The following is a 27,005-nucleotide window of genomic DNA, read 5'->3' as shown; positions in this document are numbered from 1 at the left end:
GTTTCCATACTAAAAAAAAAATAAAATAAAATAAATAAACTGACCAGATATAACTCAAGTGAATTGGTAACAAAGTGAATCAAATAAAATAATATATTAAATCAAATTAATTTCTATTGGATTTAACAAAAACAAATTAATTTAACTGAACTATGAAAAACTTAATTAAGTATGACTAAATCAAACCAGATTTAGCTGGAATAAATACACCTGAAAAGAGCTGGATACATTTTTTTGCATCTAAACTGAAGGGGTTTCAGTGTATTACATCTTACTTAAAGCTACAGTGTGTAATTTTCAGCGACATCTAACGTTCAGACTGCAGACCGCAGCAACATGAACATCTCCCCCCCACCGCTTCTACCCCCCAACAGTACGGCGAGCGTTACGGGACAAAATGTCTTCCACAACGTCCGCGCATCACCTACCTTCTCAAGTGATGAGGTTTGTTTACATAGATAATTTTAATACTGCCATCTATTGTTCAGTACCGTCTCAGTTCATCTCTTTCAACTTGCCGTAGTTACTTTCGAGCGTAATGGGCGATCTCGCAATCGCTAGTTTGTTGTCCGCATTGCCGGCAATAAGTTGGGCTCGTTTCCGGTAAGAGTTGGACTCCGCCAGGGCTGCCCTTTGTCACCGATTCTGTTCATTACCTTCATGGACAGAATTTCTAGGCGCAGCCAAGGTGTTGAGGGGATCCGTTTTGGTGGCCTTAGGATTGCGTCTCTGCTTTTTGCAGATGATGTGGTCCTATTGGCTTCATCAGGTCGTGATCTGCAGCTCTCGCTGGATCGGTTCGCAGCCGAGTGTGAAGCTGCCGGGATGGGGATCAGTGCCTCCAAATCCGAGGCCATGGTCTTGAGCCGGAAAAGGGTAGAGTGCCTTCTCCGGGTCAGGGGGGGTGTCCTGCCACAAGTGGAGGAGTTTAAGTATCTTGGGATCTTGTTCACGAATGAGGGAAGAAGGGAGTGGGCGATCGACAGGCGGATTGGTGCAGGGTCTGCTGTGAAGCGGGCACTGTACCGGTCCGTCGTGGTGAAGAGAGAGCTGAGTCAAAAAGCGAAGCTCTCGATTTACCGGTCGATCTACGTTCCTATCCTCATCTATGGTCATGAACTCTGGGTCATGACCGAAAGAACGAGATCGCGGATACAAGCGGCCCAAATGGGTTTCCTCCGTAGGGTGGCTGGGCTCTCCCTTAGAGATAGGGTGAGAAGCTTGGTCATTCGGGAGGGACTCGGAGTAGAGCCGCTGCTCCTCCATGTCGAGAGGAGCCAGTTGAGGTGACTTGGGCATCTGTTTAGGATGCCTCCTGGACGCCTCCATGGTGAGGTGTTCCGGGCACGTCCCACCGGGGGGAGGCCCCGGGGAACACCAAGGACACGCTGGAGAGACTATGTTTCTCGGCTGGCCTGGGAACGCCTTGGGGTTCCTCCTGAAGAGCTGGAAGAAGTGGCTGGGGAGAGGGAAGTCTGGGCCTCCCTTCTTAAGCTGCTGCCCCCGCAACCCGACCCCGGATAAGCGGAGGAAGATGATGGATGGATGGATAGTTTGTTGGCTCTGCGCTGCCGTAGCGCAAAGATGTCTGCCTCTATGGCTGCGAGACCCGCTCCTATGTAATTATAAATAACGAATTCTAAGGCAACGCAAATATTAAGGTTAAGAGGCTGAGCTCGTAGATGATGATAAATAACATAGTTATGTATAATATATTACATTTCTGACTGTATATCCCTGTAATTATTAAACACTGTAGCTTTAAATAAAAAATGCACACTTGCTGTGTTAGATTTAAATAAACTGAAGTGAAAATAGACCTTGTCTGATATAGCATGTACTGTACATAAAATATGAGAAGATTTAAATGTATTAAAAACATATGAGCGTAAAATAGTTTGGATCAAAATAAAATTTTATTATATCAATATATATCAATCAAATCATTTTGGAATAAAAAATAATTAACTAAGACTGAAAATCTAAATCAAACAAAGTTTAACTTGAAAAAGACTTAAATGAGTAACACCAAACAGATCTGTGATCTGAGTAATGATGAGGCGAACAAAGCTGAACAAAACCCTATTAAGTTTAGGTCAGCTTTGAATCAATCTATCTATCTATCTATCTATCTATCTATCTATCTATCCATTGTATATATATATATCTATACACTGTATAGATATATATATATATATATATATATATATATATATATATATATATATATATATATATATATATATATAAAACACCTACGCAGACTTCCCAATAATTATGGTTTATGGTGGAACTAATGTTCAGCGATTAGATTAATTTCTTCTGTGAAAAGATTGTGCTGCTTTTTTCACAGCTATACATTATTTTCCATAAGGACTAATTATTGTAATTAGTAGTTTTAAAGCCTCCTTTCAGCTTTATTTTTGTTATACGTGGAGGAAAATTTAGCTATTTTGAGCTTTAGATGTAATTTAATCTGACTTTGAACAGGATTTAGCTACAGGACTGGACAAATGAAATTAAAGGTTCCCCTCCAAATCTGGTAAACTCTACTTTGGGAAGATGAATGAGGGTGAAAGGGGGCATCCTTCCTCAGTGCTTAACTGTTTTCCCTGCTTTCCTGACTGCGGCAGCCCAAAAAGTCATGAATGCTTCGGCTTGTTTGATCACAGAGAAAATCCTCGTGTGTCAAACTTCCGTCAGCTCCCAACTTAAAAAAAAGGAAAAAGGAAAAAAAAAAACCCTCAAATCAAAGCGTCTGAAGTAAAAAAAACAAAAACAAAGACCAGCAAAACCTTTAAAAATAGCAAAGAAATAATATCAACTTATCGTCTGTTATCTTTTTTCCCCCAAGAAACAAGAACAAGAGAACAAAGACAAGAAATAAAGGTGTGGACAAAATTTTCTCCACAATATAAGTGCAGTGGGTAGGAGGTAAACTGAAGGTGGGCTGAACTTCATTCTCCTTTCCCCCCGGCAGCAGATTAGACCCACAGTTTCCAAAGTGGTGCACAGGTGTCCTTGAATGTTCTCCTTTTTTTCCCCCAACTTGATTTGATGTTATCATCCCTGACTCCGGCTAAGTACAGCTTAATATTTCTGCAAAGCTCATCCAACAGCAATTTCAGCCATGAGAAAGAGGCTGAGGTGTGGTAATAATGCTTCATTGTTTGCTGTGGATTCAATAGAGGCTTTGTTACTCAAAAATCTGCACAACAATTTGTTTTTTGGGACAAGGCCACCATTTGGCCAATGTATTTTCAAGGGCACAGCGCTGATGATGGTGTCTGAGCAGCCTTTGTTATTTGAGAGCAAGATAAGCACCTGAAAAACACAGTGAATGGTTTTATAATGTTCCATTAGCTCGATTTGCTCAGCTAAGGTTACATAAGGCTAATGATTAACATTCAGAAAGCACCTTTCTAAACTGAAGTGGTCAGCAGGACATTTGTTCAGCAACACAATTTTATGCATCTGATATTATGAAGGTGTGTGTGTGTGTGTGTGTGTGTGTGTGCACACATCCCCCCAAAAAAGACTTTCAAAACAAGAAGGGAAAAAGGGAAAAACATGCAACAAAAATACCTTCATCTCGAGGCTTGTTCATTGAAGATTCATCAGTTTTTTTTGTGAGCGGACCTAGGGTTAAGAAAAAAAGGGGGGAAAAAGAGAAAAGAGAAAATTTCAAAAAAGATTACTGGCAAAAACCGATAAAAAAAAAAGAATATCAAAAAAAGAAAAGAAGCAAGAGTGAAAAAAAGGACAAATAAGTTCAAGAGTTCATGTTTGCTCATTGTTTTTCTTTCCTTTCTTTAAAAAGAGTACAAAAGCAAAAAGAAAAAAAAAAGAAAAACCATCACAGACACAGATTTATCACAAGAAAAGACACAAGATCAAAGAAGAAATCGGCTGCCGTATTGTTTTGATTTAGTTTAAACCCTGTTTATGTCCTCAGTGCAACCTTTGGAGTCTTACTGGGCAGTAGTGGAAAAAAAATGAACATAACATGGCCGTATGAGTTTGTATAACAGGACCAAGAAACCCTTTCTAAAAAGTCACTGATATCTTAAAAAATAAGTAAAAGAAGAAAAACCGAACGGAAGGTTTTGAGTCCTGATGCTCAAACACCACAGAACGTGATTTATTGATGTGACAAAATGAAACCTCTTTAGAAAAACACACCCAGACACAAAGACCTCTTTAATAGTTCAGGAGCTGCAAAGACAACAAGCCTGTTATGGTAAAATGCATGTTAAACATGTTTCTGATCAAACAGAAAAAAGGTATTTTCATGAGTTTGTTACAGCATCTGTGAGGTATTTAGTGTTTCTTCCTCGGGCGGGAAAATAATTACATGGCACAACAGCAGCGGTTTGTCACTTCCAAATGACAACTGAGCGTTGTACTGATTGCATGGAGGAGTGCAGGTAAAAAGGGGGCGTGATCTGACCCCTGTCTGCCTGCAGGCTGTAGTTTTGCTAAATTAAAAGAATGGCATGAAGAAAAGTGGAGAAGAAAAATTATCTCCACTTTTATTTCCTCTATCTGTGTAAACAAACAGAAAGGAAACCAAGTTTTTTTGTTTTTTTCCCCCGGCATTGCCCCCCTTGATAAGAGCACATTGACATCTATTTAGTAAACATACTTGATAGGTTAAAAAATATATAGAAACAGATATTTCTGATTTCATCTCTCGACTTTATATTTTATCCACAAGAGCAAGTATCATTGAAAGTAGTTTGCAAATCTCTTAAATCTTTATGGCCGTGCAGATAGAGTGTCACACAAGTATTTACACCTCTTGACCAGTTTGACTTTTTTTCCTGTGATAGAAGCACAATCGTCAGCTTATTTTGTTGTGGTTTTATATGAAATATCAGTGACAGAACAAACACTGTTCTAGTCACTCAAAATTCTGGCACTATTGAAAAAAAACACAATAGAAGCCCTGTTTAATTGTTTTTTGTTGTTTTTTTTTTTCTCCAAGCGTGAGTTAAAAATGGGAAACAGTAGAAAAAGTGTCTGAGCCTTAAATGAAACTAAATTCAACTTCTCCTGTCTATATTTAAATGATATTTTCTTAAAAACCGGCACTTCATGCAACCCTGAAAACACCTGTATTTCAGAGTAGCAGAGGCAGCAGAGTGCTTTGTGGATGCTTGTGTTTGGTAGGCACAGGAAAACTGTTCAGTTAATGGAAAGATGGATGGAGCAAAACCGAAGAAGATAAAAAAGAAAAACCTGCAAGACTCTGCAAAAGACTCTAGACCATGGATTTATCATTCAGCAGGACAAAAACCCAAAACAACCAACCAACCATTGAGATCAAAGTGTATAGTAGAGTATCTTTCTTTAGAATGGCCCAGTCAAAGTCTTGACCTGATTTCAAATGGGAAGCAGTAGATGTCGAAAAAAGGCTCTCTATCCAAGCTGATTGAATTGCAAGAAAAAATACCTAACTCCAGATGCAGAAGGCAGGTAGAGATGTACTGTACCTAAAAGACAGGAGCTGATTCTAAAGTTAGCTATGGGTTATAACCCTATGCAACATATTCTTTCCTTTTCCTGTCAAATTAATACATTTCATTGGTCTATCATCAAAAAAATGTAAATGAAGAACAGTGACATTTTATGTAGCAACACCATCCAATGTGGATATTTTTAATAGAGATTTAAGAATTCTTGGAAAGCTCAGATGATTTCACAGTAAAATAAATCAGATTTAACATTTATCTGATGAGGCCTTTGGACTGCTCCTTCTATTCAAACATTACAAATTTCTAGCAAACTTGGCAGAATTTCAATGCTGGAAGCATTTCCTGAAACGACTGGCATTCCATTCCCATATCAAAGTCAAAGACTGAAATGACCAACCATTCACGGACTAAATAAAACCATATTTATAATGTATACCTGTAAAAGTGTAAGCTTGAGATTTTTTTCAGTGAGAGCTTTGACATGAAAAAGAAAACAAATCTTCAAAAATCAAATAAAAATGAAAATATTTTTTAACTCAAACCTCAGTTTTAAACCTCTTACAAAGTCCAAAAGGGGGACTTTAAGAATCAATTATCTGATACTCTATTGGACTTAAAAAGCGGGCCTTCTATTAATATTATTATAATTTTTTTTTTATATACCACAGCATTTAAAAACGTTTTCCAACTCTAAACATGAAACAAAGCGATGAGAATACAATAAAGTTTTCCTTTTGCTGTGATGATGAAAACAAGCTGAAAATAGCTCCCCAGGCTTAAAATACAATTTCTTGATTTCTTGAGGAAAAACAGGAACGCATCATCTTAAATTACGGGATTAGATATAAGAATGAATGTCTTTAATCATCAAAATATAGTGACAAGAACACCAAAAGATGTCAGTACAGTGCAAAACTGCAACAACCAAGTTAAGACAAAAGGCTTATTAATGCATTGATGGTTATGCAGTTTCTGGCTTTAAATGTGACCCAAAGTTGTGGGGTTAGTTTTTATGGTGCCTGTTTAAAATGAAAAAGAAGACAAAACGTGTCACTTAAGAGAAAGAAACTTGCTTAAAACTCAGGAAAGGTTAAAAAATAGTCACCTAAATTTGCCCTTATCCGCAGTCAGAGCTTTATTTAAAGTGTGTAAAACAACTGGAACATACAGAAAAGGGTTGAGGAAGACCCAAGCTTATGCTCGCAAAAAGCACAGTGAGTGGGATAATAAAAAAGGTAAAAACATCCTTCACAGCACACTTTCATCTTTAGTGAACGACATTTGAGTTAACGACAAATTAGATTCGTGTAAAAACATATTTAAATTTGCCAGTAATTTCGATTAACCTATTTTGCCCAAAATGCCTCTCCTAAGTAATCCTCTATTAAAGTATATGAACCATTTGTCCCGCATTAATCAGTTTTTGCCCCAGTGATGACCAAAAAAAGTGTCACTTTGTTAAAATTCATCCTCCGCTCCCCTCACCAGGGAGCAAATGCTAACCTTCCATCCAATCATATTTAATTTTAGCAGAACTAAAGGGGAGTGCTGGCTTGCGCCTGATAAGTGGACTGTGGAGGGTTTTCAGAGTTATTTTAGCTTTCTCTAGCTTCTAACGCATTAAAACATGCAGGAGCAGACGTACTGAGGAAGTTAATTCATGAGGAGTTTAAATCTTACAAGAAAACCATTATAGGAGAACATGTCCCAGAGTTTGTTTGAATCACAAAGTACAAATGGAGATGATTAAAAAGTCATTTAGCTCTTATTTCATCTGCCCATTTAACCGAGACGCATCTAAAAGGAGTTTTTAAATTGTTGGTTGATTCTGGGGTTTTACTTTTCCTTTCTGGTTTCATCCGTTCCTTGCTGTTTTGTCATGTTCTAAAAAGGATGCTGTAATGATATATTCCTTTAGATTTAATCTTCTTATATTCATTATTTCTTTTCTCTGCATATTTTTAGTTTGTCATTTGCAGTAGTAGCCATTCAAAATTTTCTAACTTTCCTTGATGGGCGCTTGGCTAGTCCCCTAAGATTCCTTCTTTAAACATCAATCTTTGTACTAAAATATTCTGTAATGATTTGTGGACATTAAGATCTGAAGAGAAGCACCGTCTACTGGCCAGACCCTGGAATTCAGTGAAAGGGTGGAGTCAGAGTAAGAAAATATGCATGCCCAGGAGAAGAAGGAAGTCACTCTTGACTTAGAAGAGCCGTTTTGAATGGCTGCAACTGTACATCAAAGTTCATTTGTTTCTGTTCATTTATTTCTATTAGTTTGTGGTTTGTAATTTTCCTTTATGTTTACTGTAGTTCCACTTTGTTTCTGCACTCTCCAAGCTGTTCAGCATTCTGCTGATTAGCTGGCTTTGATCCAATGTCACTCTCCGCTCCTTTCTTTGCTTTTTATTTATTGCTTTTCACTAGTTTCCACATGTTCTGGTCTTTTAGGGAATTCCCTGTAAGTTCCCATCATCATTGTATGATTTAAAAGCTCAGTTTTACCACAGACTGTTTCTAGACTGTTTTTTTTTTCCCCCCCAAATATGACAGTGTAGGTTGACATTTCTCAACAAATTCCAAACACATACAAAATTAAGAACCAAAGGCCAATGGGAAAATCCAAAGTACGCCACAATCATTTTATCTATTTATTTATTTTTTTTAACACTAGAATTAGCCTTTGCAGTTCATATAAAATATCAGAACGTGAAAAGTTGTGTTTAGGGGCACTTTACATATATATATATATATAAAAAAAGGACATCAGTTTTAAGCATATATATTTTAGCTGGTTGCCTCTGATTTGTTTGTGGGTGAAGCCAGTAGTTTGGAAGCAATGCCAGTAAAAGCAAGCTTCTATCCTTACCAAAAAAAAAAAAAAAAAAAACTGTACACTGCAAAATATAAAATCTAAATATGTTGTTTTTTGTGCATTTGTTTTTTAATTGAGAAGATAAGTGAGACACTTTGCCAAAGGAGCAAGACAGTTTACATTTAAAACAAGAAAAAACAATTGCATTGTCTTATTTCAAGTGCAGAATATCTAAAAACTAAAAATACTTATTCAATTGGCAAATCATCTTATTTACTTGCTGAAATTAACGGTGAATACACTTAATTTAAGACATTTTTACTTCTTTGTAGATGGTATTTAGGGAGTTCCTGAATGCTACTGAAACTGCTCGCATTGGTCAGACAAAATTCGAATCGTTCTGGAAACAAAGGGGAAAAGTGAAAAAAAATACATGTGTGTGTGTGTGTGTATATATATATATATATATATATATATATATATATATATATATATATATATATATATATATATATATATAAAGAGAGATAGAGAGAGAGAGAGAATTCCTTGACTATGTGGGGATGATCTTTTTCCAAATCCCCTGGGAACCTTGAAGTATGACTTCTTTGAAATGCCAGGACATTTTCAAAGGAAACTTGGTGGCCTGTGCCACTAAAACTGTAAATAGGGCATCAGATGGTCTTTCAGCAGGATATGAAGCTCCAACAGATGTTCACGACATGGGGGTTGTAAATTTGGGATCAGCATGAGTTCTTGAGGACCAATTCAAAAATTTAACTAAAAAAGGAAATGGTACAAATATATACATATATATTTAAAAATGTTACAAAACACAAAATGTCAGTCTTCACAAATTAAAAAGAAAAGAAATTCAACATATTGGCATTTCATGTTGTTTTCTTCTTATGCCTGTTTAATTGACTCAGTTGTTGTGCATTTATACTAATCACTCAGATTTTCTCCCACTGGAAACTAAAAGGTTTTATTTACAACATTTAATAACCAAACCCGGAGCTCAAAAGACTCAAAAATAAAAGAAAGTCGTAATTCATGTTCACCAGCGTCAAACCTGCATATTGAAAAAAAACATGCTAGATGAGCAAAAGTGAAAAAGGGCGGAGGATGATATTAAAAGAGTGCAAAGAGACAAGGTCGAAGATTGTTCCTTCTTTATTCTCTATGTTTACATCATTAAGCTTTCTCTCCCGTATTCTTTCCCGAGAAGAGATCAGTCAGAACAAACACTTTTAATAAGACTTTATAAGGTTTATGTGTTAAATTATTATGAGACGTGACAAAAGGTTTTGACAGATGTTTTAATTGTACTCATAGAGAAATGGTTCGGGTTACAGCTGGCAGCGCTTACCACCGGACTCCCTTCTTCAGCCCAGCATACCAGTTAACGAAGCATTTTATACACTTACAGTGTCACACCCTGCCACATCATCAAATCTCACATAATTACATCATACAAGTTTGTACTCGAGGAGACTTCACTGGCTCCAGCCATATCAAAGTACTACAGTGTTCTTAGATCAAGGACAACCTGAATGCAAAGGGAAAGAGCTGTCTGTTAAAAATAATCCACTTTGTCCTTATGCTCCTATTTCATCCCCAAATTTTTGTTAGGTACATAATGAAGATTATTAGTTTTTATCTTCACAGAAGAGCTGCCCTAATTAAATATACTTCTTGGGAAAACGTTAGGCTTGAAACTTAAAGGTATAGTGGAGGATGTAATTGGTCCTCCTAATTGTCAATCATTCTAGTGATATGTTTACGTAAGGGGGTTCATATGCGATCTTCCCCGTTTTCACTTACCAGTGTTAAGTCTGACATAGTGTAAAAATTGGAAATCTTCTTTTGGAAAATAAGTAACTTTTAAACAGTGTGTGGATGAGGAAAAATGGGCTTGTGCATTCTCTTGCACGTGTTTAACAGAGGTTACCTCTTGAAAGCAGGTAGAGGGTTTTGCATTTTTTTTAAAGAGGGCAGGTCTATTTAAAAATTCAGGAAAAACCTCCAATATACCTTTAACAGGAAGGAAATATGGTTTAACAAGCACATAGTTGAATAATAATAATAATCCAAACACAAAGTATTACCAGCAGGTTACTAAAAGGTGTGGCACTCGAAACAAGAGAAGATCCTCCAGTTAATTTTACAGTTCACAATAATGATCCTGCAATAAAAGCTCAATAAATGGAAGACTTTTAAAAAGACATATCTACCAGTGGGATAACAACAGTTCAGGCCCTGCAGGATATAAGAGTATAAGCACAAAGTTAATCTTATATTATTCTATTAGAGGTTTGGTCACCAAAAGATTGGTTAATTTACTTTTTTTTAGTACTGCTCATGATAAAAATGTCTAGCAACCTTAAAAAAAGTTGAAGTAAAGTTTGATCTTGAGTTATTTTCCAGCAGTGTATATTGAACTGACTTTTTTCTTGTCAAAGAAATAAGTGAAGGCGGCAATTATCCCTGAAACAAGTGGCAGTAAAAGCTTTATTCTCCGGCCCCATCCAATTATAGAGGTAATTGTCTTTGTTATTGATGTGCATCAAAAACTTTCTGTCAAAAATCTGTAAAGGTCTGAAAAGGTTTGATGACTGAAGTGACTTTCAAAGAACAACGGAAACTCTTTTTTTTTTTTCCTCATGTGAGGTGACAACATTGGAAAAGCAAAAATCAAGCAATCATTACCAGCCAGAAACAAGCTGAAAAAAAGTAGGAAAAAGCACAGGTTGATTGACATCTTTTGCGATAAGCGGGCAAGGCAGTTAACATCAAGTCGTGTGTGTGTGGGCGGGCGGCAGGGGTGGGGGGGTTCTTGACATTTTTAAAAATATTTCATCCAATCAAAGCAGTGATGAGCAGTCATCCCCCCTTCCCAGGCATGAGGAACCCCCTTGTCTGCTTTCTACACAGCAAATTAAATACCTGCAGATTCCATAAATATCGGGGCCTGTTATTATAATCAGAATAAAACAGAAAGAATTTAACTTTTTTTGGAATAGATGAATTCATCAAAGGGGGTTCAACTTTGATTATGTGTGAATCATTTATTTTCTTCAATATTTAAAAAACGAATTATTGAGCTCCTATTTTATATATGTATCTAAGAATTATTTTCAACCTGTATCTTGTTACTCTCTTCCCAAACCACTAAAACAAAAATACCACAAAACCCAAAACAGATAGCCTGACCTTAGACTTAGTCATTTTGTATACACGAGTGTAAGCAGAAAGAAATTTAGTTTAAAACGGCTCTAGACAATTTTATTTTTGAAAGTACAGCCTTGAAAAACAGTAATTATTAAAATAACTATTTTAAACAAAATTCAGCAGACTAATGGCTGTGGGGAAGAACTTCATACTACAACTGTTTATACATACTGCAGGCAAAAAGACAATGTGTAGCAATCAAGGGATTATTGTATATATAATGCTTGGATGGCTGATATAAGGGTTAAAACCTAGGGACACAAACACTTTCTAGTAGAATTCGGATGTCACATAACTGGGTACTAATGAGACAGTATATTGTCAGTTAAAAAACTGATAATATTTGATGTAATTAAAACCATTTAATCAAAACCATTGTCAGTGTATAATTGCAGCCAGTGTAAATGCACCCATCATAGGCTTTATATCTCATAATTTTATTGCTGTTTTGAAATAATTTTAAAACATCACATTATTATAGAGATAAAACTTTATTATCTTTCAATGTGTGAATTTGTTTTGTTTTTCTATTTTTATTGTTTTTATACTGATTTAAAAAGTGTATTAACATGAAATTAGCCAAATAATTGAAGAGCTGTAGCACTCTGCAATAATACATTCCCTAATTTCTTGAGTTTCAATTAGAGCTTTAGTTTTCAGATTGTAAGTCAAAACTATTGCCTAATTGGCAGTATGAATTCATCTGTCTTTCCAGTGAGGCGTTTCCAGAGCATCTAAATCCAACAGAGCACCTATTTAACCAGGCAGAACTAGAGATACAGAATGCAGACAGAGCTTTTGATATTGATATGAATAGCAACTGATAAAAGATCAGGTGTTTAAAGTGACATAAAGATTGCACAAGTTAAGGTTTCATGGTGGAAACCTGTTCCCTCTAACAAATACAAGAATGTCAAACTGAAGTTTCAGAGGAGGTAGAAAAAGACCTAGCCAGCTGGAATCATATCATTTGGACAGGCAAGTTTAATACTGACCATAAAAAATTAAATACTAATTAAGTACAGCATCCATAGAGAAGAGCTTTGTCGGATGTGTGATTGATAAAGGTGTAGGATGCTTTACTGCAGCAGCACCTGGACAGCTCAAAATCATAGAATCCACCATGGATTTTTGGGTGTGTCAGAAGATGCTATAGGAAATTTGTGAGACCATCTGTTAAAAAAAAATTAAAGCTGACTAAAGTGGACCCTGCAGCATGAAAAGGAGCGGAAATATACGAGTAAATCCACCAAGGACTCGCCGAGAATTAAAAAAATATGGAAAATCCTCGGGAAAGCCATTGCCCAGATCCTAAATATATCGATATGCTGCTGGGTGACTTCAAATAGGATGAGCATGCAGAAAACCCACTCAAAAAATCTCAGAGCTAAAGTGAGAAGTGGGGCAAATTTATTCTAGATATCTGCAAAAAGCATTGAACTGAAGTTATTTAAAGTCACTTAAAGGTAACACAAGCTATTAGGGGGTATGGTGTTCTAGTGTGTTCTTCAGTTATAGTTTACTGAGTAAAAAGAAAGGATAGATTTTGTTGTTTAAGTGTTAAATTTAATAGCATTTCCTTAACAATGTTAAAAAGATGGAATTATACAGCAGTAAGCTGTGAATATTTGGGAAAAAAAATACTGAATATTCAATATGAGATAGTACGTTTGAAAATGACTATATATACAAAAATGTAGTTCATACTTATGCATATGAGCAGGCACATATCAGGGAGTTAAGTGGTTCATTTGAGCAATTTCAGGAAGTCTGAAATGATCTATGTAGGGATAGGATTTAGTCCTGACAGCTTATAACTGAGTGCTGGCCATGAAGGATGTCTCTTATTAGCGCTGTGCATGTCATTAAACATGTCTGTGCATAACGGAAATCACAAAATAATTGGGCCATTTCTTTGTATTAGCACTAAAACTTCTGCTACAGATATATAATGATTATCTTAAAGAGATTTGCGTCTGAATTAGTATTCAAGTGAGAAAAGGAATGAATGAGACGTTGTCCCTTTAAAAATCATTCATACTAACATACAATCCTCTCAATTTCTCATAGTGTTATGCTTGACATACTATGTGTGCTGTGGGTGTGTGTTTAATAATGCAAGACAGTGCGAAGGTGTTCAGACACTGAGCATGCAGGCAGACGTACAACTGCCAATCTTCTGTTTCATTATCATACACTGCAGCTCCCTCAGTCTCTACGCTCTGCATGCTTTAGAATTATGTGAGGATGTCACAGATGAGCAGGTCGGCTACACTATGAACAACTGTAAAGTCCATTTTCAGGTGAATGGCAGCTAAAATCTGACCCGGAGAGAGAATCTACACTGCCCAGTGGGGCTTAAATTATGTTTTAAAAGGCAGTTTGGATTAACTCACGAAGATGTCGATTTTACAGTAGGTCTTACTTCCCATTTAGAAGAAGTTATGCAAAATTGTTTAGAGTAGCAGAATATATACAGTAGGCTGTTTCAGTTGCAAATATTTCCCCATTCGCTGAAAAGCTTTAACTAGATTCAGACTTGTTGATGTTTGATGACTTTGCAGGGAGGGGATGTCAAGCACCAGTTGGCAGTTCTGGAGACAGAAGAAAGATATCTCATTAAATGTAATCATTGCTAACAGAATATTTCCCCTACAATTGATGCAAGAGTTAGGAAAAGAAAAAAAAATCTACTCTTCTTATACTCCTGTTTATGCAAAGTAGACACTTCTAGTGTATCATTTCATTCTGCAGTTAAGAAAATAGTTTGGCATTAAATGCTATCAAGACTCCATGTCTGGTGGTGGCCATGATAATTGGCTATTGATTAAGAATCAAGACTCTTAATTGTCGTTATAGACCCATAATTATGTTTTGGTTTGTTTTTTCAAATTATTTGGGTCAGAATGCATATAGAACACCAACAAAATAAAAATAAAAACACTTTGGTAGGGAATGGACATCCTGAAAAGTCTTTAGGATGAAGGGATAAAAACACACAGAAGTAAGGAGGAAAATGAGAAAACATAACAGCTGAAGGACACCCTTAATGAAAAGCATGAAATATGTACATGGGGATGTGGCATGATGGATTTACAGGGTGCACCTCATGCTATAGCATCCTATGAATGGACATTGATCATTACATGGACAATTAAGTGTCTAAAGGGGGGCAATTACCTTTACAGCTCTGGGAAAGAAGCAGTTTGAAGGCTGTTTGTCCTGGATTTAATGTAGCTGAACCGCCTTCCCGATGGAAGGGTGGGATCTGTGGCAATGGGTCTGGCCTTCGTCTAGAGTCCTATAGTATAAATTAAGCCCAGAAACTGGCAGAGGGCATTGCATACGGTAATCTTCTGTGCTGTCTTTACCATCCGCCCTTCCCTTTTTATGCCATGCTCTCATGGTGAAACTCAGGATGCATTCCAACATGGCCACCAGCACCTCAATATGTGTTTACGGGGCTCAAAGAAGGTATTTTGTTTGGGTATTTCCAAAAAGAAAGCCTCGTTTTGGTGTAAATGACCAATTTTTATGGCAAATCAGGCAGTTTTGTAACTGACATTTGAAAATAGACCCAAACATCGATAAGTTGGAAGCTGCTCCTTATGGTACTTCCTCCTGCATAACTGGCTGCAAAATGGCATGTTTAAAGATGCAAAAAATATAGCCTTCACTACCCATAATACAAAAACAAAAGCATACATTAGTTTTGGATGTATTTTACAATTTATGTTTGAGGAGCTTTTAATGCAGGAAATAATGCAGATTTTACTAATGCAGATTATCTCTTTCGACTCAGGTCCTCACAAAGACCTTCTGCCTCTAGTTTATTGCTTATATCTGGCTTATTCCTTCTGTAACATTCTTTACCTCTGTGGCAGTGTAGAGAAGTTCAAAGTGCCACTTGTTTGTGCTTGTCAGCACAAACACTGGACCGTCAGGGAGGGATGATGATGAGACTGGTTTTGCATCCACAGGAGCCGGACAACTTACTGTAATACAGACTTAGAGTCCTTCATATAACTATTCTTAACACACATGTCAGGCCAGATGTCCAACAGTTAAAGCCTTACCCTAACTTATTGATCCTAAATACAGCAATTTAGAAGAGAATGACTAAAAATGTCTTAGCATTGACCAAATTTAAATGCTGTGGTAGAGTCTCAAGAGAGCTAAGCACAGCAGAAAGTCTGCAAACCTCAATGAACTGAAACATTGGTACAAAGAAGGGGTCGTCCTGATGGCCATTCTTGCATTAAACACTGAATCATGGGTATGCATAAATGTATAAGCAGCATTTAAATTCTCATTTGTTTTATCTAAATTAGAAGTCGTCTCGTAATCAGATGGTTTTAGATACTAGTAAAGATCAGGCAGCTTTATTACATTTAAACCCTTCTGTTTAGAGAGCTGTTGGTTGTTTTATTTGAATTACATATGAGGAGTCAATTTTAACATGAATCCAACTTATGAGCACAAGTAAAATAAAAAAATCCAAGACAATAACTACATTGTAAAGCTATCTAGAAAAGAAAAGATCCAATCATATTCTACAATGTTCTTTCTTATCGCATGCTTGTATGAGGACTATAGGGAGCTCTTTTTTTTCTCTTATGTCCATCTCACTTATTACACAGTGACCTTGCCTGTAGCATTGTTCAGTGAGTAATAGACTTTTGGGGGATTTGGAAGAACAGGAGAAAGACCGATGAGACTGTCAAGATGCTGCCAGAGCGCAGTAAAATCTGGCAGTCTGGTGGGTCCACCGAGAGACAACACAGGTACAGAAGGTTATATGAACTCATACATTGTGATTTATTACTTTTTGTGTACTCACATCTCAGGGAGAATTATTAAAATAGAAGTGCTGTCTTTCACCTGTGTTTGTTTTGGGACCTATGGAAGAAGAATAAGTTATAAAGAAATACTAAAGCTTTGATCAAGTATCATTACAGAAATAAATTCTAAGTTTATCAATACATTTAAATGGCCTTCACAATTATTGCGTCCTTTGAATTGTAAATGTTTAACAGCATATTTTCTAATAACAGAGAGAAGCACTCTTAGTAGTGCTCTTAAATAAATTTGTAAATTAAAGAAAGGTTTAATTTATGTTAATTCTGCTCATTAATTAAAATACATTATAGGCCTATAGATTAATTGAACACAGGGTGAATTCTCAAGCCTTTACTCTTGTTAATCTTAATTGTGATGATTTTAAACTTACAACATATAAAAAAAGAGCATTTCATATTAGAATTAGTGTTGCGCCGATGCAATTTTTAGGCCCCGATACCGATACCGATACCTGGCTGTGCAGTATCGGCCGATACCGATACCATAAAAATGTAAAATAATTGCCATCATGGCTTTGTCAAGCTGCTGCCTACCTTTGTGAAGCAGGAAAAAATTTAATACAAAGTGAATCCAGTAGAACTTTTTATTGCCTACCAGGAGTGGGTGACAATAGTTGAATAAACTTATGGCTCTCAAAATGGTATCGGTGCCCTATTTGTTTGTACTCGCCAATACTGATACCACCATTTTAGAGCAGTATCGGGGCCCCGTCCGATACTGGTATCGGTATCGGTGCAACACTAATTAGAATATTATATAAGATTAATGTATAACTTTTTCATTACAGAAATGTGGGCTTAATAAAGATATATATTCAATACTTAGAGGGTAATCTCTAAATATGTATTTATTCTAACACATAAGCTTCATCAGAATACATATTGCAATTTATTAAGCTCTACATGGGGATATTTGTCTGAAGAGTTAAGAAAGCATGAAGTGGTTAAATCTGATCATATGAGGAAAGATTAGCTAGTTTTGGCTGTTTTCTGTTTTGAACCACTCAGGTTTATGTTAACAGAGTTGGTAGACTTGTTTTACTTCAGTGAATACCATCCATGTATGGTTTGAAATTATAATATAGACATTGCAAATATAAAAATGGAAGAATGAAGATTTGCACCTTTACAATCACTAATCCAAAAAGCACAGCAGAAAATCTACAATAGATCAGGAGGATAATAAAGCATTAAGGGGCAGAGGTGTTGCAACAAACAACCTCAAAATATTGTAAATATTCTTGTTTGGAATCTTAGCTCAACTATAATTTAACGCACGTGAATTCCCAGAAACAAAACGATATAGCAAACCAAAGAGTATGTATTTTTTGAGTAAATAGCTTTCACTATTTTTTTAGTTTAGGGCAGGGGTCTTCAACGTTTTCAAAGCCAAAGACCCCCAAACTGATTGCGAGATGAAGCGGGGACCCCTTAATTATATAGTCGTGGAATCTGAACCGGGTTTAGACTGCTTTGATCCAGTTGAACTCTCTGAATTAGCAAAATTATTGTCTTCATCTAAGCCTTCAACTTGTATGTTAGATCCAGTTCCAACCAGGTTATTTAAGGAGGTATTCCCTTTGATCTCCTCCTCCATTTTAGATGTGATTAATCTATCTCTGTTACAGGGATATGTACCTAAAGCTTTTAAGGTTGCTGTAATTAAACCTCTGCTTAAGAAACCATCTCTTGACCCAGATGACTTGGTCAATTATAGACCTATATCCAATCTTCCTTTCTTATCCAAAATTCTTGAGAAAGTAGTTGCCAAACAAGTTTGCGATCACTTCCACCATAATGAACTTTTTGAAGAGTTTCAGTCTGGCTTTAGAGCTCATCATAGCACTGAAACAGCTCTGGTGAAAGTCACTAATGATATTCTCATGGCCTCAGATAATGGACTTGTATCTGTGCTCGTCCTGTTGGATCTTAGTGCTGCATTTGATACAGTTGACCATAATATTCTTTTAGAAAGACTTGAATATTTTGTTGGAATTAAAGGAACAGCACTAGACTGGTTTAAATCTTATCTATCTGATCGAATTCAGTTTGTTCATGTTAATGATAGATCTTCAACACGCTCAAAGGTTACCTGTGGAGTACCACAGGGATCAGTGCTAGGACCAATTCTCTTTACTTTATACATGCTCCCAATTGGTAGAATTATTAGACAGCATGGGATTAATTTCCACTGTTATGCTGATGATACCCAGCTATATCTGTCTATAAATCCAGATGAAGCTAACCCATTACATAGATTACAGGCATGTCTTGAAGACATAAAAACCTGGATGACTCTTAACTTTCTGCTTCTGAATGCAGACAAAACAGAAGTTATAGTCTTTGGACCAGAGTCTCTGAAAAAGAAACTGATTAGCCAGTCACTTCATTTGGATGGGATTAAACTGATTTCAGATAATAAAGTAAAAAATCTTGGTGTTATTTTTGATCAGGACCTGTCATTTAAATCCCATATCAAAGAGGTTTCTAGAATTTCCTTCTTTCATCTGAGGAACATTGCAAAAATTAGAAATATCCTGTCCAGGGGTGATGCTGAGAAACTAGTCCATGCATTTGTTACTTCAAGGCTGGACTATTGTAATTCTTTACCATCAGGAAGTCCACAAACTGTAGTTAAAAGCCTTCAGCTGATCCAAAATGCTGCAGCCAGAGTTCTAATGAAAATTAAAAAGAGAGATCATATCTCGCCTATCCTGGCTTCTCTTCATTGGCTTCCTGTTAAATCAAGAATAGAATTTAAAATCCTCCTTCTCACATATAAAGCCTTAAATGGCCAAGCTCCATCTTATATCAGAGATCTGATTGTTCCTTATGTTCCTAACAGAGCACTTCGCTCTCAATCTGCAGGTTTACTAATCGTTCCTAGAATTTCTAAAAGTAGAATGGGAGGCAGATCTTTTAGTTATCAGGCTCCTCTCCTGTGGAACCAACTACCAGTTTTAGTCCGTGAGGCAGACACCCTGCTTTTAAGGCTAGGCTTAAAACTTTCCTTTTTGATAAAGCTTATAGTTAGGGTGGCTCAGATTATCCTGAGCTATCTCTATAGTTATGCTGCTATAGGCTTAGACTTTTGGAGGACATAGGGACCCCCATTTCATCATTCTGCTTCATTCTCTCTCTGTTCTCCTATTCTGCAGAATCTGTTAGTTCAATCTCTAACCTTCTGCTCTCTCTGCTTTTCCTCAGAGTAGCTTTGCCTCGTCTGTTCCTGCTTGGCTGTGACGTCATCCTGGAAAGAAACATCAGCTGTGCTGCTTCTATCAACACCCTTGTTTATAGATGTTGGAGATCGGCCTGTTTTCCAGTGTGGTCCTGTTTCTCTGACCGTGACTGAGTGGATGTGCTCTCTTCGTCCTCTGGCATGGGAGCTGCCTTGGAGCTCGTCTGCCTGGCTGTGTGTTTCCTGGACGGGGCCGCCTTTTACAGCTGCTTTTTGTATCTCTGCTTCTGTCTCCTTGAACCCCAGTCGGCCTCGGCAGATGGCCGCTCACACTGAGCCTGGTTCTGCTGGAGGTTTCTTCCTGTTAAAAGGGAGTTTTTCCTCTCCACTGTCGCTACAAGCATGCTTAGTGTGGGGGATTGTATTTGAGTCAATGAGTCAATGCAATCAACTGGTTTTCCTTAGATAGAAAACTTTGTATCAATTTGACTGTATGATCTGGTTGAACTGTAAAGTGCCTTGAGATGACATGTGTTGTGAATTTGGCGCTATATAAATAAACTGAATTGAATTGAATATATATTGTATGAAATGGTGTTCTATCAAACTGGTCCTATAGTCACTATATTACATATGGAGTCATGTAAGGAAAGTAATTTCTCCCTGGGACTATTAAAGTATTTCTGAATCTGATTCCTGGTTGATGGGACAGGTGTTGTGAATGAGACGGTGCCCGGGTTTGAAAGAGCTCCTGTGTGTCGCTGAATGTGTGCATTGATGACTAAAAGACATCTTCTGCTTTCATTTATCTGTTTACTACAGTGTGTTGAATTCATGTTAATGTGTATTTAAAGACATTTTAATTAGTGCAAAAAATTGCAGGAGGGAATTTAAAAAAAAAAGTAATCAACCAAGACTTTCGCGACCCCCATGCAGTACCTCCGTGGACCCCCTGTTGAAGACCTCTGGTTTAGGGTTTTAGCATACTGGCACATGAAACTAGTAATATGGTAACTGTGAAGCACAGTGGTGTCAGGATAATGAGCTAGACTTTGATTGGAATCATTGACACTGTAATATTAAAATCTGAATGATGCATATTACAAATTGACTAGAAAGGGGAATAAGTTACTAAACATTACGGAGTAAGGTCTGAAATAACCCATTAAAGATAGATAAAAATAGGAACTCTTCATAATCAACATTCCTCAAATGCTAGAAACATTAATACAGAAGGCAAGGAAAATTGGGCTTTTTAAAGCTATATTTAGAGGCGAGTAGACTGGACAAAATTAGCTCTGCTTCAACATAGTAATTTTACTCAAATGCTGTAAAAGAAGTCATTCAAAAATATCCTCAGGAAAAGCCTGCACTTCATAAAACGGCAGGGCTTTATCAGTATTTATTGTACTTGGTAATTATTCCTATTAATTGTATTTTTTCTGATCATGTATTTCAGATATAATAGAAAATTATGTGGATTTTCAGCTCTGGTTCTCCACAGGGTTGTTTCATGAGCCAGTTTCTTTTCTTCATCTATACATATGACTCTGTCAAGTTTGTAGATTACGTGACAAGTATGGGGCTCATTGATATACATTAAAAAGGTACAGGAAGAAAACCCATAGTATCCCTACATTATGCTCGGCCAACAACTTGAGCCAAAGACATTGCGTTGAACAATAGCAGACAATGGAGAATCTACTCCTAAACAAATTAAAAGGGGCTCTATTGGGTGTCTGGGGGTCCACATTGCTTTTGGCCTCATAGCCAGACAGCAACTCAACAGTGGTTAAAAAGGTGCACCAAAGGCTGTGTGTGTCAAAACTACAGTTGACCTTCAACAGAGCCACAATTGAGATCGTTTTGGCATACTGCATTACAGTGCGGCATTCTAGCTACCCAGAAGAGACAGGAAAGCCCTACAGTGGGTAATAAAAGCATAGAAAAATGAATTAAAATGCTGTGGACCCTACCCTCACTGGAGGAAATAGGTCTTGCTCTTTCTCCAGAACTCTCTCCAGAATTCAGATTGACTTCTCACACCCTGGACAGAGAGTCCTTAACCTTCTCTGCTCTAATAGGAGGTTTAATAGTTCCAAAACTAGAACAAACTGTCAGAAAAACAACTTTTCCAAAGTGCCTATAAACTCCTCAATACAGATTCTACATAATAAAGTATGTCCATACTGTGAAATACTAGTTTTTAATATCCCTTTTCCCTCTTGTATTCCTTTATGTTCTGCGTTGTATGTATATGTTTATAGGTAATTTACATAAAAGCCATGTGGAATTATTTTTGTTCCTAAAATTCTGCATTCTACATTTATGGGCTTATATGTGCTTTATTTGCAACAAACACTGATCTAAAGTACCTGACGAAAACACATAAACAGAAAGACTAAAAAAGTGAAATCAGAAGGTGATCCAATGATCCAGCATCAACATACAGTATTTATACTGTTACAATATTAGTGTGGTAGAACCCCAGGACAATGAGCAGAATTTACCACAAGTATCAATTAAGCCAAGAAGATCTCACTCTAACTGTAAAGAGCTACAAACACTTATCGGATTTAACCCCTCCCAGAAAAAAAACAAAAAAAAACTGAGCAGCTCTGTACATGCTACAAACACTGAAACACTGACGCAAAGCTTCTGTATCTTGGCTTAGTCTCTGTTATTGTGTTGTTATTTTACTGTTTTACAGGCTCTAGAAATGTTGCACATTTATTTATATTCAAATAACTACAGAAAATGTTTTTTGTGATTCACATATAAAACATGCATTGATGTTAAAGCCTGATTCCAAACATTAGCTTAATTGACTAATCAATTTGTGAAAGAAGTGAAGAGCACTGAATTATTTAGAGTTAAAAATTATGTTGAAGACTTAATGTGAATGAGAAACATCGCTTTGTAAAGATCTGGCGGGGTAAAAAATGTTCCATTATTCAGTATATTATTTATGTATTTCAATGCTTGGCTCTCTATAGGTCACCGCTGCCATCTTTACATCGGCGTTTTCCATCTTTCAAATTGGTTGCTCAGAAGCAGTTGTTTTATTTTAACCATGTAACTCTTTTTTTCCTTCTTGAGATCACTTATTTGTTTAAGATATAAGGAAACTAACTGGCCTTGACATTTTTAGTACATTCAAACATTTTTTCTGTGTTGATAAATGAAATGATTCAAAAAGCAGAGAACATACACGACTAGTTCCATCATTTACAGTACTAAATTAACATATAAATCATTGGTTTATATCTTAAATTACTGAATATAAAACACCAGTAGCACTTTGATTTTGGCAAACTTATCTTTTATTCAAATAGCTAGCTTGCAATGAACTTCCTATTTTGCTTATTTCTTTTACTTCCATATGTTTTCTTTCATTTTCCCCCCTAACCTTCTTTCTATATGCTATTTTTCTCTTCCTGTCAACTTTCATTTGCTTTTTTTCCAGTCTTTCCGTGCCTCATTCTAAATCTTGAAATGGAAAGCTCGAGAAATATCGATCAACACAAGCCAAAGGGAGGAAGAATTGAGTAGACAGAAAGAAAGGAAACAAAAAAAGATGAATAGAGGAGATCAGGAATGAATGGGTTGCTGACATAAGGGTTTCCTACACCATGTGTGATCAAAAGAGAAACACACACACACACAAAAAAACAGGAGTAATAATATGAAGGCTGCCCCCTGTTTGGTTATGCAGGGTTAAGGAAGATATAGCTTGTGGATATTATTAAAAGCTGAGGGAAAAGAGAAATGCACAGGAAAAAGGAGAGAGATGTGAACTGAGGCAACAAAATGATGGGAAATCAAAGACAATAATTAAAAACTTTCACCTGAACAGATAAAAGACAGATCCTATGAATCGTGAAGAGGTAAACAGAGATGTGCAGCACAGCAGGGAGGCACAGAGAGTGACATTTACAGAGCGGAGATGACTGAATAAGCATGAAGGTTAAAGCCATTTTCTCCCCTTGTAGCCAGACATTCATGCACATACACACACACACACCAAAAGATATCTGTTTACAAATCCATTCATGCATTCATGCAAACACTGTCAACAAATATGTGCTTTAGAGATCAATCTACATTATCCCATAATTACAACAATGCAGATTGCCTTTCCCTAATCACATAAAGTAATAATAGATTTATGGATTAAGTTATATCTTTAATACCAACAACAAACCAAGAAAATCTCTTCTAAACCTTAAGAAAGGGGCGGTAAAATTCTGATTGGGATGATCCTGATCCTGAGAAGTTGTTTGCAGATACTGGGTACACCAACTCCATCCTGCATCCAAAGAGCATCCATGCAGGGCTAATCAGACTGTCTAAACTACCATAACATGGGTGTCTGGCTTTCTTTTCGGTGGAGTGGTGATACGTATGTTGAAGTCTCTCTTTCCTGATCTCTGGAGGGATCAGACCTTGCAAGATTTCATACAACGGTTGCATGCATGTTCTGATTCTCTAAACCATGGTTCCCCATTTACGGTCTTCGAGGTCCGTTGTCCCGCTGATTTGACGGAAGGGTGCATCCTTGGTTGGGCTGATCTGAAGGATCCACCAGGAGTATCCTTCATAGGCTATCATTTCCAATAATTCAGTGCAGGTTAAAGTGGTTTGGGCTAGCTGGGGCAGTAATGGCGAACGCTGGAGGCAAAAGTGGTTGATAAAAATGTCAATAATACGGTTAGACTGTTCCTATCCTCACTTTATCACTTACGGCCTACGTTGTTTTTGAAGTCTTCGAAGGACCCTGTTTACCTGGGCGGAGTCCTTTGAAGTATCCAGCCCCTAAATTGAGACACACTCTAGACGTGTCTCTGCTTAACCCCTCATGCATTCAGGTTCTCCTAAGTCCTGCTAATAGTACGATTATTTTAATGAGTTGGAGCACAGACATGTCAACAAAACAGAGAACATCAGACCTTGAGGACTGGAACTGAGGAACCAGGCTCTGAACCCTCCATTAAATCTGCAAATTTGTAAAAAAGATTGTTTCAACGTTTCTCTTTAGACTTTGGTTGTATAGTGATGTTCATTCTAAAGCAACACATTTTCCTTTCATGTTTGTCATTGTTCTCCCACTTTACTTTGACCTATGAATCGTTAGGATTAAAAAAGTCTCTGACCCACAAGGGATGGTTTTCTGCTGTGATCAAATAACAAACCTTATAAAGTAAACATAGTAGAACCAATTTAAAACTGGATCTTCTAGCAAACAGTCACAAGGGCTATGTTCACACAACAGGCAAATGTCACCCAAATCCAATCTTTTGTCTGTAAGAGATTCTTATCAGAATTTTTAATGTTAGTCTGAATGGCCCATGTTGTAATCACATGGTCGGTTGCCCCACACAAAACCACTTTTTCTCTTTAAGTTTTAACACATGGCTGCATAAATATGTTGGTTTGTTTATATTCTTTTTGACAATATTAAAATACATTTGTTCCAATTGTAGCGCACACATTTGGTTAACTTTTTAATATGTAATTTTATCAAATACTGAAGCTTTAGTTATTTTTGTTAAATTTGTGCAGTTAGTTTGAGGTTTTGTTATGGTTAACCTTGATATTTTTTGCCTTGAGTCTCTTCATTTGATCTCTTTTAAAGCTGAAGTCTGTAAGTTTTTAAAAATCACTTTTTTGTCATATTGGCTAAAACTGTCCCTATGCCCAGACAGCAGTACATGTGATATGTAACCTGTGAAAAAAAACTGCTTCAATTGATCCCGCATACTGCCTGTATTGCAATCTGAAAAGAATATTTTGGGACGAGACAAAACAACCAATCACAGCCAGAGGAGCGTCTGATGGAGTGTCAATCACAGCTCACACACGCTGAATCCCGCCCCCTCCCTCTCACCGCTTAACCTGCCGCAGCGCCCGGCTGCCGCAGTCAGGAGGACGCGCGTGGAAGTCATGGCGGAGAGACAGCCACCAGCGAAAGAGAAACTGCCCTTACTGCCCCTGCCGACAACTGCTTACACGGCAAACTTCGGTATAACCAGCAACTTATATCTAGCTGCTTGGAGGTGAGTGTTATCGCTCTTACCGGTTCACACTCCATACCGCGTATGCTGCTTGGACGCTTCTGGTCGCATGCGGTAGCCGCGCAGATGCTGTGAGAGGGGTGGAGCTTGGAGGTGGGGCATGAGTGAAGCAGAGAGGGTGGGGGAGTGGCGTGAAACCTGTTTTTCCTCAAATTTTCAGTCGAAGTCTGCTCTCTTCTCAATGTAACAGACTGCAGCTTTAAGGGTCCTGTAGTTATTGTTTGGAATGTTTTTTACTTTGGGTAAATAAATCCCATTTTCTTGGTAATCATCACCCTGTCCTCACACTTGACTGGCTCTATCCCTCACAGCCCAAAAGGTACTATATTGTGGTGTTAAATTTTATATGTATCCCAACGTTTCCAGAGTCTGAAGTCTGAACAGTAATGTTGCATTTTCATACAAACTTTTCTTTATCCCCCTGCTCCTACTATAATTCTACACAGACTCTTCCACAGTGGCAGCTCTTACTAATTGGTCCATTAAAGGCTGTTAATAATTAATCGCTTTTTTTTACCTTTCTTCTCTTTTTTTTTTACTTGGTCGCGATTCGGTCGCCGACCATCACCCAAGAGTTTAATAATAACACGGAAACCCCGGCATCTTCTGTTGAGCTTTTCATTGTTTTTTTTTATTTTATTTTCTTTAACACAGCTTATTGAATAGTTGTAATGACAGTCACATACCATTACTTCAGTAAACACTTCTGTACACTGCTCTAGATCTCCTGCAAATGCGTCACGTTGATGTCCTGAACCATTTTAAGAGAAGTCTGGGTCCGGGTACATTTAGTCAAAAAAAAAAAAGGGAATTGAGCAATTGACCTACTGTGTGAACTTATCCTAAGACATTTTGTCTATTTTTTATTTTTTTTTACTGTATCTATGAAAATTTGAAATGATCGAGAAAATATATGTTTTACACCTTTATAGTGATTTTCAAAGAGAGGATAGCTGGAACATTTACTCTTATAATCATTACACTACTTTACATCTTTCCTATTTTTGAGTTATGCCTCAAGACATGTTTTAAATAGATAATTATTAAGTATCGTTTTCCTACCTGTCTGATAGGGAAGACAACTGATTGTAGGTGATACAAACTTTTATTTCTGGTAAGATGTTAATATTGCAGCTTTGAGAATTGGCCGATACCAATATTAGTATGAATCACAACGGCTTTTATTATTTATTTTATACTTTAAAATGTTAGAAAAGGCTTGACCAAGTACTGTAATATCACTAAAACGGGACAAAAGTCAGCAATAAAAAGTATGAAAACAACTGACCTATATAAATGTATCTAATGAGTTACAGAAACTTTTAACTGATGCAGTCTAGTAGCATGAAAATAATGGCGATTTTA

General features: G+C 37.0%; 1 protein-coding gene across 5 annotated transcripts in view; it reads right to left on the bottom strand.

Moving 5' to 3' along the window:
* The window catches only part of nlgn2a (neuroligin 2a), a 308,659-nt gene that overhangs the window by 123,708 nt on the left and 157,946 nt on the right, over positions 1-27,005 (bottom strand). For 4 of the 5 annotated variants that reach the window (XM_038279104.1, XM_038279106.1, XM_038279105.1 and 1 more), the window contains one exon: positions 3,586-3,639. The exons of the other annotated variant lie outside the window; for it this stretch is intronic. In XM_038279104.1, coding sequence (XP_038135032.1) covers positions 3,586-3,639 — 54 coding nt within the window. The remainder of the gene's footprint in view (positions 1-3,585; positions 3,640-27,005) is intronic. 5 annotated transcript variants of the gene reach the window in all.

Source organism: Cyprinodon tularosa, unplaced genomic scaffold, assembly GCF_016077235.1.
Source record: "Cyprinodon tularosa strain WSP-4 unplaced genomic scaffold, ASM1607723v1 ctg148, whole genome shotgun sequence".
Taxonomy (NCBI): domain Eukaryota; kingdom Metazoa; phylum Chordata; class Actinopteri; order Cyprinodontiformes; family Cyprinodontidae; genus Cyprinodon; species Cyprinodon tularosa.
Note: the sequence above shows the minus strand (reverse complement) of the source record. Positions and strands in the feature narration are given on the sequence as shown.